At 40.3% G+C, this 12,407-nt stretch overlaps 1 protein-coding gene across 3 annotated transcripts; it reads left to right on the plus strand.

Annotated features, from left to right (window-relative positions):
• Window positions 1-5,357: 5,357 nt before the first annotated feature.
• Window positions 5,358-9,805, plus strand: LOC115676407 (protein kinase STUNTED). 3 transcript variants are annotated; one of them, XM_056311762.1, is made up of 10 exons: window positions 5,358-5,878; window positions 6,018-6,115; window positions 6,474-6,723; window positions 6,807-7,550; window positions 7,657-7,905; window positions 8,022-8,185; window positions 8,277-8,356; window positions 8,451-8,598; window positions 8,693-8,842; window positions 8,938-9,141. In XM_056311762.1, exons 1-10 carry the CDS (start codon window positions 5,686-5,688, stop codon window positions 8,995-8,997), a joined length of 2,136 nt encoding a protein of 711 aa, XP_056167737.1. In that variant the 5' UTR covers window positions 5,358-5,685; the 3' UTR covers window positions 8,998-9,141. The 3 variants fall into 3 exon arrangements, with proteins under 3 accessions (XP_056167737.1, XP_030455174.2, XP_030455173.2); XM_030599314.2 differs by lacking the exon at window positions 8,938-9,141 and adding an exon at window positions 9,255-9,805 and having other exon boundaries at window positions 5,360-5,878; window positions 6,813-7,550; XM_030599313.2 differs by lacking the exon at window positions 8,938-9,141 and adding an exon at window positions 9,255-9,805 and having other exon boundaries at window positions 5,361-5,878.
• The last annotated feature ends 2,602 nt before the right edge of the window (window positions 9,806-12,407 follow it).

The raw sequence follows: 12,407 nt of genomic DNA on the forward strand, positions 1-12,407 counted from the left end.
TCTTTAAATTAATATCACGAGATTAAAACTTTTAACCTCGCTAGCTAGGCGCATATGGACGAGCAAATATCGAATCCTCCCGGGGCTTCATAGGATTTTCAAGCGTCTCCGATTACTCTTGATATCTTTGGCTTCCTTAGCACACTAATCCTCGTATAATTTAATTAAAAGTCCTTTTCAATTGACGTAATGCTATAGTTAAATGGTTGACTGAGGTTTATACGATGCTCGTCTAGCGCGTACCTAACACGATGGATCCTTGGAATTGAAAGGTAGATAGTGATCGGACGAAATTGGCTTTGTGGGACTTTGCAACTAGAGGTCAACATATTCTTTTTTGTTTCCTTATACTTTACACACGCGTAGGTTGACCAGCGTCAACGGTAGCGATTTCCGATCAATTTTGGATATTGGTAAATCATCAAAATGTTTAGTATTAAATTGACCAATTTGAAAAGTTTAGGATTGAAATGATCACTGCACAATAAATTTATAACTTTTTGGACAATGATCCCGCCAAGAAATTGGCCGTCTTCTTGTCAAAGAGCATCAAACGAAATGAAAAAAAAAGGGGGGGAATGAAAGTCTAGCATATGGAACCGTAGAAATCAAAGTTTAATGATATGATTGCAAATACCACCTAACTTTAGCGACGTTCTAAGGGAATTTGTCCAATTATACATATATTATATGCAATTACTAAACGAAAGTTCGTTTAATACTCAGCTTTAGGATAATGACATACGACTAGTGCTTACTAGATTTGACCAAACGATAACCATGAGTTTCATGTTTTTGGCCCATGCGTTGTCAAAAAAGATAAGCACGCGAATAGAGAGTCAAATTTAGGCGCTATGACTATGACTCTAAATAGCTTTATGCAATGTAATTTTCCATTCCACGTTGGCTGGCCAAAAAAAGGGGATCTCATACTTATCAAGAAACCTTATGGTAAAGCATATTGTAATTTTAATACTAGAAGGTCTTGGAAAAGTTGTCCTAAATAGTTTGGTTGTTGAATTGTGATACTACATGCATAATATGTCTATATAAATCCTCAATGCAAACTATATGAAATAGTCTCGAAACTTGACTATGTTATTTTATTAAAATACTTAATTCAATATGATTATATATATATATGGGATCATTATAAATCACGTAAGTAAACGATGTGGAATGTTTTACCATCCAACTTCATTGATTAATAAGGCTTTATGAGGAGCGAAATAAGATTATGGATAATCTCTATGGTAATTACATTTTATTAAGAATCTCTCTTTCTTTTAGTTTCTTCTTTTTTTACGCTCAATTAATTGGACAATTAATTTAATTTTGTTTTGTGAAGATTTTGTTGTTGTCAAAAATATTTTCGAAGCAAGTCATTATGAAGGATAATGATTTTACTTTCCCATGTTTGGATGAATTTTTAGACATAAATGGAAGATCATTTCACGCTGCTTATATTTATTAGAAAATTTCCACTTTTTTTTTTATATGTTGGGCCGTCGGCTATCGGGGACTTGTATTCCGCTAGTTAAAAGGTATCCTCGTTTTCAAAAGTAATGAAAAATCAGATCTGATTTTAAATTTTTTTATTATTTGTTTGATGTAGAGATATGAGGCATCGAAGTACCAAACACAAATCTAATCTCAATTTTTAAGGACTAAAGAGAAGCCACAAAAAGCCCTTTGATTATATCTCCCGTGACGTGACGACTTTATGAATCGAGTGATATTTGTAATAACAGATGTACGTAAGTGATAATCGGACCAAAAGTGAGGCATGTTTTCGGTATTTTTTTTAATGAAAAGAAATTTGGGAGATGATGAATGTGGCACGACCTACCCCACTTCTTTGAATCCAAAGAAAATTACTCCCATTTATCTTTGTAAATTACACCTTAATTGATGATATTACTTAAATACTTGAGCATCTCACTTATATAATGAAAAAATTAGTGATCCGATAATCCCTAGACATGTGCCCAAGCACGACGCAACCTCCATAACGTTGCACGCTTAACTAATTTTAATGCTAATTAAAAAATGGGTAAGACGCATTAATCAAAATTAAGCGTGAAGTGACTTGTGGTTGCGTCCCACCGTACCGTCGGGACCAAGCCTATCATCCTCCATGACCAATGACCATGTGCATGCTTCCGAGGTCTTAAATTACACGAAAGCCTTTAGTTAATTAATTACATAGCAAAAACATTGTCTTCACAAGCGATTAGGAAGACGATTGTAGTCGCTTTCGCAACACTTAAAAACGAAAAACGGGGGAAGAATTCTGTTCAAACAAACGTAGCTTTCTTGGTTTTAGGGTTAACACGCACAACGATGTACTTAAAGGTTTTTTTAATTTTTTTAAGGTACTTAAAGGTTCAAATTGAAGTATTTTGCGAGAGATATAAGTCGGATATCGATATTATACAGATAAAGTAATGCGTCACTCATGAATGATCTCACAATACTGATTTACAAAGTGATTTAAATTATCATATTAATCGAAGCAAATGAAGTTTATTAGTTGACTATTATAAAAAAAAAATGTTTATCATTTGACGTTAGACATAATTTGAAGTTTAAAAAAGAGTGATTTAGAGTTAAACCCTTTCACTTAAATAGGAATTATCTCTAAAAGTATTATCTATTTAGTTCAATATAGTTAATTATGGAACCAAAACCAAAGATAATTTATATTTTTATCGGGAAATTTCTAAATAAGAGCCCAAAGTGCTATCATTTTCTCAAATAAGGGCCTAAAGTGGACCTTGTGTCAAATAAGGCCTGAAGTGCCTTCATTTTACCAAATAAGAGTCTAAATTGAATTTTGTTTCAAATAAGGGTCTAAAGTAGCCATCTCAGTCTCAAAAAATGGCAAAACCTAACAAGAGTCAAGGGTATTCTCGTCTTTTTTTTTTCCTTTTGTGTTTTTTTTTCCGTAAAAAACAAACTAAGAAAAAAAGCTAAAGGTAAACAAAAGAGGGGGAGGGCAAAAAAAAAGCTAAAGGTAAAAAAGAGGGGGAGGGTCGGGACGCCTATGGCTACCTCCCCATCGCCTAGAACGGGCCCCACCACGCGTTGCGGGTCACTGATATAGTCCGCTGACACGTCCTCACGGTTTAAAACGCGTACAGAGGGTCGCCCAACCCGGACTCCCCTAGCGATGTGGGCGATCATGCCCCCTTACCATCCTGAAGCCTCAGGTCCTTGTCCGGAGGGACCACTCCCCGCCTCATCGGACGGGTCGTTACATTCTCCTCTCCTTCGAGCCTCGTCCCACGTGGCCCCACACGCGGCTGAGTCGGCTCGATACCATTTGTAAGGACCCGCCCAACCGCCCCCCTTGGTAATATTGTCCGCTTTGACACTAAGTCCTCTCCGTTTTAAAACCGTACAGTGATAGGCCACCCGGCCTTATAAGCAACCCCAGACTCCCCAGCGATGGGCAGAGACATGCCCCCTTGCCATCCTAGAAGCCCGCTAAGAGCCGCTCCTTGTCTGGCCCTTCGCCCCGGCGACCACTCTCCGTCCTCATCGGATCGGGTCGTTACACCGGCCTGGGTTTGCGGGAGAGGGTCAGCCTTGCCTTTGCACAGTAACGGCGGTCCTCTCCCAAACCCGGGCGAAGGAACCGGGAGAGGGTCGCCGCCCTCTCCCGGTTCTGGCGAGGGCCCGGCCCTCGCCAACCCTCACTAAGGCGCCGACGACCCTATCGACCATCTAGCCCTCCCCTTGTTTTTTTTTTCTTTTTTCTTTTTTTAATTTTTTAAAATTTTAAATCCAATTTAACTAAATTTTATTTTAAAATTATTTTTGGACAAAAATACCCTTGACCGGCCAAAAAATTTGGCCGACCAGTGAGCCGGCGGGATGAGGCCTTTATTTGAAACTGTTATAACCACTTCAGGCCCTTATTTGACACAAGGTCCACTTCAGGCCCTTATTTGAGAAAAATGAGGGCACTTCAGGCCATTATTTGGAATTTTTCGTATTTTTATCATATTTTAAACCACACCTAAATTGTCAAACCAAGGTTTATTTGAATGGACGTATATCTCTTGCTGTTTGAATTTTTTTATATCGTCGGAAATTGACTTTCATTTAATATTGAACACCAAAATCAATTGAAAGCATGTAAAGATGGAGATATATAGATTTTTCATAAATACATTACTTAAATTGCATATATAATTTTTCCATATTAAAATATGGAAGGGAAAAGTAAACCTTATGTTTATGTCTTAAGCCGGGACAAACAATGCCAGGACATTGAACATAATTATCGTCTAATGATTAACTTACTTGTGTGATAATCAAATAAAAATTGATGTCTATCAACTTATACCTATACGGGAAAACACCCAATTGCCTCACTTATGTCTTTTACATTAATGCCTTATAAACTTATTTTTCTTTACTTATAAATCAAAGAGCAGAAAAGGTAAAATTGCTCGAAGAAAAAGGACAAAAAGGTCAAATAAAGGATTTAATTACCTACATCTACTAAGAAAGCGCACTTGATAAAATTACTTGATTGTCCTTTTAGTGCGAATAATTTTATCCTTGCACATTATGTGAGTTTTAGACTACTTCTTTCATTTTCTGTAATTTTTAATTTTAAAAAAATACTTATTTTGAGTTATGGAAAATACAGAAAAATGTTCGCATATGTTTTCTTTTTAGGAAAAAAAATTGTATAGGAGTCAAAAGAAAAAAGAAAAGGAAATAATATCAATTTATTTAAATTTCCTCATGCAGTTAAAGTTATGAATTTTATTAGGACTTTGTTGAAAAATGTCTCGGGGCATTTGATACACAACTTATTAAGAAAATATTCCAATATCCAAATCACCGACGGGCTCTACAACCAATGATTTGGATAATTGCAATCCTCATTCAAATATGTTTGATAATTTCAGACGGAGTTATTAATAAAATCCATTTTATTATATGCTCATAGCGAGAAATGAAAACTAATGGTGTACGCGCTAAAACTTGGTATTATTTCAGCCTTCATTTGCTTCGTAGGAAACGAGTGATTGGAAAAAAAATATTTTCCCGAAAAATGATCGCTTTCGTTACTTACGATAATAAATGAACAAAAAATATTTTTATCATCCATGAAATTATTTAGATATGAAAATATATTCCGTCGATTAATTATTTTCAGGCGCTTTTAAGAAAAATATTTTTCGAAGCTTCAGTCAAAATCGTGGAAATAATGCGTGCAGATATTTAGGTCAAGCAGGTAAAAAGCGGGAGGAGGCAGCAGCAGCAGTTTCTTTCTACGAAAGCCACAACCACTCCACTGCATACATACATACGAAACAGAGCAGTGCCTGAGACGACGCTCTCCCTCTCCCTCTCTCTTTCTCCCTTTTCCCTCTCTCTCTCTCTCTCTCTCTCTCTCTCTCTCTAGTATGATGGTCTGCGGCTCTGCGCTCGTGCGTTAGAGAGAGAGGAGCGCTTGAAAAGCAAGCCACCCGGCGGTTAAGCGATAGCTCAAACCAAGCAACAACTCTCTGTCTCTGTCTCTGTGGAACCATATATACCGAACAAGCTCTTCGACGCCAGCCAGCCCCCATTTCACAGAGCGATGAGCTCGCCCCTTCTTCGGCCTCCACGAGCCCACCACGACGCCGCCGGACTCTGAACGTCTCGCGCGCCCCGCCCGCGATGAGAATGCAGCGGAGCGGAGCCGCCGCCGCCGCCGACGTGGCAGAGCTCCCTGCCGAAGTCCCCGGGGACCGCACGGTGGTGGTCGGGGTCAAGCTGGATCCGCAGAGCAGGGAGCTGCTGACGTGGGCTCTGGTCAAGGTCGCCGAGCCCGGGGATCGCGTCGTCGCGCTTCATGTCCTCGGGAGCAACGGTGAGAGAGACAGAGAGACAGAGAGAGAGAGAGAGAGAGGAAGGCTCGGGGTTGGAGTTTCTGTGAGCTCTGAGGTTGTGTTTTTCTTTTTTGGAGATTGGGTGTGATTGATAAGCCAGCCTTTCGTTTGCATTTGCAGAGATTGTGGACCGGGATGGGAAGTCGTCGTTGCTCTCGCTGGTCAAAGCCTTCGACTCCGTTCTTGCTGTTTACGAAGGTTTCTGCAACTTGAAGCAGGTTTTTTTGAGCTCTCCTTCTCCTTCTGTTTCATTGTTTCAACTGCCTCGAGATTTGTCCGCAGGGGAAACAGAGGACTGGACAACAAAATTCAATCACGCTTTGAGTTCGACTTACTTTGATTCCTAACGAACTGTAAAAGCTCGGGATTTTCGCTTGTGAAGTTTCGCCGTTAATTCCGTCATCTCGTTGTGCACGTCTTTGTTTGCGGCGCGTGTTCATGGAGCGCGAGCATTTCCTGCTTAAGTAGAAATTTACTTTAAAGTTTTGCCTTTTGGTGTATAGTTTCTATGACTAGATCATTATTTGGGTGATCAAACTTATATTGAGGTTTTGGTTTCGGTTGTGAATTGTGCAGGTTGATCTTAAGCTCAAGATCTGCAGGGGCACATCCGTTCGGAAGATTCTGGTTCGCGAGGCGAAATCATATGGCGCGACCAGGGTCATTGTTGGAACCGCGAGGAATCACCACCCAATTCGGCCATCAACCTCTGTGGCCAAATACTGTGCCAAAAAACTGCCGAAAGACTGTTGGGTTCTTGCTGTCGATAATGGGAAAGTTATCTTCCAGAGAGAGGGCTCTCCTGCGACTTTCCATGTCTCACAAGGTAATTCAATGTCTGATATGTCGAATATTGATACTAGAGATACTAGCATTTTAAGGTGACTGAATGGATCCTCAAATGTCTAGTCGCAGGAAAATCTGATAATCTTCGGCCAAACAGCTTGCTTAATGTATTTCATCGATCAATAAGTAAGAACTCTAAAGTTCTCAATGATAGCGATTTCACAGTATCTCCAAAGTCCACGGGTAATGCGAGTGGGGCAGAAACCTTGGAGCAGGTTTTGCTGAAAGCCTCTGCTGATGCTAAAGAGACTATTGTGAAGCATGACTGCTCTATTTGTGCTTCCACCACACGACAGGCTGATAATTCTTGCGACAATGCTTCCGAGGAAACTTCCAGTAACCACGATGAAGAAAATTCTTTGGCTATCATACCATTGCAGACAGATGAAGCAACATCAGGGTCAGTTTCTCCACAGAGTAGAGAAATGCCTGCACAGCAGCCGGGTTGGCCACTGCTTCGTTGTGCAATTTTAGCGGACAGGCAGACTCCTGACCATTCTTCAGGAAGGGAGATCTCTGTGGTTCAGTGGGTAATGCGATTACCAAGCAGGCATTTTCTATTTTCGTCCATTACTTCAGAGCAGAAACAAGGGGGTTCGACCAAGGGTGAACAAGAAGCCTCAAGTTTAGATGAAGAAAGCGGAGCACTTGTTCTCGCAGGTAATGAGGCTCAGAGAACACATCCTCCTGATGAGAGTCCAAGTAGTTTGCCAAAAGAGTTGGAGGGTCTTCATGAAAAATACTCATCAACATGCAGATTGTTTACTTACGATGAACTGCAGGCAGCAACAACCTTTTTCTTGGCAGGTGCGTTCTGCTACTTAACCTCATTTTCTGGAGAAGCATAGATTTACATTCGTCCTTTTTAACTAAGAAGCTCTTAGTAAGGGGTTGTCTGTCTATTCTGTTTCAGAGAATCTGATAGGGAAAGGAGGCAGTAGTCAAGTTTACAAGGGTTGCCTTCCTGATGGAAAGGAGCTTGCCGTGAAGATCCTAAAGCGATCTGAAGATGCACTTAAGGAATTTATTCTGGAAATAGAGATTATTACGACATTGCATCACAAGAACATTGTTTCTCTTATTGGATTCTGCTTCGAAGACAACCATCTTCTGTTGGTTTACGATTTCCTATCAAGAGGAAGTCTTGAAGACAACCTTTATGGTGCATGACTTCTACAATCTTCTGTTACTTATGATTTCACCAGAAGTTGAAGATGATTTTACAGTCATTCATCAGATTTGGATTATTTATTCGATCTATATATTCATATATGGCAGGAATCAAGAAAAATCCAAATGCATTTGGTTGGAGAGAAAGATACAGGGTTGCTCTTGGAGTAGCTGAGGCCTTGGAGTACCTCCATGAAAGAAGTGCTCAACCCGTAATACATAGGGATGTCAAATCATCAAATATACTGTTATCTGAAGATTTCGAACCACAGGTGATGTATCGTGGAACTGTCTCACCTTGTTGGCTTTTTCTTATCTGTTTTGGATGGTATGTTGATAAATTGATCTACCTTATTTTCTCAGTTATGTGATTTTGGGCTTGCTGAATGGGCATCAACCTCCTCTACATATATAACATGCACAGATGTTGCAGGAACCTTTGGGTCGGTATTCTCAGCACTGTAGCTATTGTCTCCCAGCCATAATCATTTATTTAAGTCAGAAACTCACATTGTCATGATTTTTGAGCTACTGCAGTTATCTGGCTCCTGAATATTTCATGTATGGCAAAGTCAATGACAAGGTTGATGTCTATGCATATGGTGTGGTACTGCTTGAGCTTCTTTCTGGTAGAAAGCCCATAAGCAATGACTTTCCAAACGGCCAAGAGAGCCTGGTTATGTGGGTATGTCTTCTGTCATTTGCTTTATGTAAATATCAACTTTGACTCTCATATTTTACATGTTAGATACTAAAAGACGATAGATGCGTTTCTCCAGGCAAGACCAATTCTTAATGGTGGGAAAATATCCGAACTATTAGACCCGAGCTTGGGTGAAAATTACGATCATCACCAGTTGGAGAGAATGGTTTTAGCTGCCACACTTTGTGTCAGACGTGCACCTCGAGCTAGGCCCCAAATGAACCATGTGAGTTGATTCTATATCTTTGATTTCTCCGCATGGCATTTATCTTTTTCTTCTTTGTAATTTGTCTCTGGTGTTATGGTCTGGTGGTGTTTCAGGTTAGCTCTTGCGCCCATAATTACCTATTAATTTTCTCGAGTCTCTGCTTCAAGCATTAGAGATTGATAAAGAAATGATGTTTGTACACGTCTTTGTCTACTTGGATTTCTAAAAAAGAACTAAAGCTTTGGGAAAAGGCCGAAAGGACGTTCATAGATAGTTATTGCTTTAAATCAGGGTGATTATTCCAGTCACTAGTGGAACAGCATACCATGTGTCGAAGTTATTGAAGCGATTGTGAATTTTTTGCTACATGTTATAGCTTCTCCTTATAATGGATTCTAGTTTTCGGTTTCGTTTTGGGAAATAAGTACAGGTGGTAAAGCTCCTCCATGGCGACGCTGATATAGTGAAGTGGGCACGGCTACAAGTCTCTTGTGACCAATCTGATGTGGTGGATGATGAAGCTTGTGCTCACCCTAACATCCAGTCCCACCTGAACCTTGCGCTGCACGACATGGAGGATGATTCATCGTCCGTGAGCATCATCGACTCCAACGTCTCACTGGAGGACTATTTGAAAGGCCGATGGAGCCGTTCATCGAGCTTCGACTAATCAATTATTTCACGCAGAACGCGAGCACGCTCTGCATTTCTTCCTTCTCTCTTTGTATATGCTTTTGGATCCATGACCATATTCCCATTGGTTTTCAGTTGTCTTTCTCTGGGTTTTTTACTCATTAGGTGGGTGTTGGATGAGAGGTAGTTTTGTGGGTTAGTCCTCCTCCCTCCCCTTACATTAGGCATTAGTCATAACACATTTCCCCTGAATCAAGGGGGGGAATGTGGGGGAAGTGAGATAAGTTCACTATACATCCATCTGTATCTGCCGGAAAGGCCAATAAAACCGATTTTTGAACTGTTGCATCTCACAATGTTACCGGCGACCTTGATTCGTCGAGCACCTGGTATTATTACAGTCCGTTGCTGAATTCAAATTGTTTGGTCCGGTGAATGATGAACTGCGAATGGTCAAATTCTGGCGGCATGGAACTAGTGATGAGCTTTGAACTTTTCTTCCGTGTGAATTTTCTCATTCAGAGCCATGAATTGACTTGGCCTAACTTTTGAAGCCCCCATCAACATCATCCCTCGGTTGGGTCCTCACTTTCTGTGCAAATCCCGTCATTTTCAAAGTCCGCAAGTGCCCACTTTTGAACCACAAAAGACTACAGTACGGCCACCTCCCTTTTTGCTTTGCTTGGTAAAGAGTCCTTGTCTTGACAGATTCAACAACTCCCACTGCCCACCGACGCTCAGGAGGATCTTCTTCTCTTCTTCCTCCCTTTTAGGGTGAATTATTGCTGCAATGCCGTGAATCTGGGTCGCAACTATGGCTTCGCAGTTCCCTATTTCTGCATGTAAACGTCCGTTTTCTGTCAAATCACAAACTCAAAGGAAACGGGTCAATTGATTTGGGCGAGATCACCAATGATAAAAGATAGGTTAGGCTCGTAAATACATGAATGCTAAATAGTTTGGTGTAGATAAACTAATAGGCCGCGGGCTTCTCTCACGAGAGGCATCGATCTTACTCGGTAGCTAATCTCCGTCGTATCTGCTACCCCCACACCGTTTCCTCATGAGGCCGTTGTCTCGATCGGCGCAGTCGTCGCGCGGTGGTTATTGTAGTTGCCTTGGGTGCTCGCCTCGTGAGCTGCCTCTTCCCTCTCTCATAGATCTACGAACTTAGATCTAGAAAGCGACCGCTATCACTCGAGGGTCGCCCCTGAGCGACCATTGTGAGAGGTGGTCACATGCCTTTAGCATTGTGACTCTCGTGTGGGGTGGCGGCGAGCGGTGGTGCCGTAGCCCTCAAGTGTTGAAAAATAAATTATGTTGATTTTATGGCACCTACTTGACACCACATAAGAAATTAAAACGAGTTACAATATGATATGTGTATCCCATTGTCAAACTTATTAATTAGACATTCATATTATTTAACGTTTTTGAAATATTGTGTGTACTTAAAATTAGGAAAAATTTCAAAAAGGAACTCGAAATGGAGTCATTTTCTTAAATAAGGGGTTAAAGTGGACATTGTTTTAAATAAGGGCTTGAAGTGGCTAAATCGTTTTAAATAAGGGCCTGAAGTGGCTAAATCGTCTCCAATAAGGACCTTTGATCGGCCGGTGACTATTCCATCGCCAGAAAAGGGGTATTTTAGTCAAAAAAATTTATATGTATATTTTTTGATTTTTTTTACATTATTTTCCTTCTTTTTCCTTTTTTATTCTTCCCTCCCCAGCCGTTACTACGCTTGGCCGGCGACCTCCACCGGCCTCAGGCGAGGGTTGCCCTCGCCGGCGTCGGGCGACGGTTGCCTTGCCTAGGCTTGACGGGCGAGGGCCACCCTCGCTGGCATTGGGCGAGGGCCGCCCAGCCCGCCTTGGGCGAGGGTCGCCTCGCTTGGGCTGAGCGGGCAAGGGCGACCCACACCAGATCCGGCAAGGGCCACCCTCACCTGCCCAGGCGAGGGCAGCCTCCACCGGACCGGCGATGGCCAGCGAAGGGAAGAGAGGAAAAAAAATAAAAGGAAAATGAAAAGAAAAAAACAAAAAAAAGGAAAAAAGAAAGAAAATTAAAAAAAAAGTAAAAGACGAAAATACCCTTTGGCCGATGAGATCAAGTCCTTATTTGAGACTGATATGGCCACTTTAAGCCTTATTTGAGACAAGATTCATTTCGGGCATTTATTTGAAAAAATGATGACACTTCGTGTCCTTATTCAAGACAAAGTCCACTTCAAGCCCTTATTTGAAAAAAAATGAAACTACTTCGGGCCCCCTTTTGAAATTTTCCCTTAAAATTATTAAATAATATTATAAATTTATGCCTCGTGTTTCTTTTAATAAGAGAATAAACTTTATGATGATTTTAAATAAAGCTCTACATAAGCTTTAGCCTACCACATAAGAATTTAACTTTAATTGTAACTTTATTCTCCTCCTTTTCAATTGTGCATATCACTCCTCACTTTTTGCACGGTAAAGAGTATCCATCGTATAATATTTTGATATCTCGCTTTACTTAAGTTCAACCACTTATGATGTTTCATCACGAGTTCATTTGGTATATTACCAAACAAAAAGTAATAATATGATTAATTACAGGGCGATTTTGCTTTTTAGCACTATCGTTACAAGAGATTTCGCGAATGACAATTTAAATAGTATTTTTATGATCAATTGATTTTCTATATGGATAGACATTTTTGTTGTTAATTTGGGTATGCTAAGATTATTAAAATAAAAATAATTACAAGGACATGTGTTTTGACTGATTGACTAATGCACACTTTCTTTTAATCAAACTAAATAAATAAATGTTAGATTTTTCATTTTTTTGGTCGAAATTAGATTTTTTATTTGATCAGGAATAAAAAATGATTTAATTTTTTTTATAATAATAAGATAATTGGGAGTTTCCTGTTAGGCAATTAATGTTGATTGGCTCTCGATCTTAC

The sequence above is a fragment of the Syzygium oleosum genome, unplaced genomic scaffold, assembly GCF_021117445.2.
Source record: "Syzygium oleosum isolate NSW1041296 unplaced genomic scaffold, Sole_v2.1 Sole_v2.05, whole genome shotgun sequence".
Classification (NCBI taxonomy): domain Eukaryota; kingdom Viridiplantae; phylum Streptophyta; class Magnoliopsida; order Myrtales; family Myrtaceae; genus Syzygium; species Syzygium oleosum.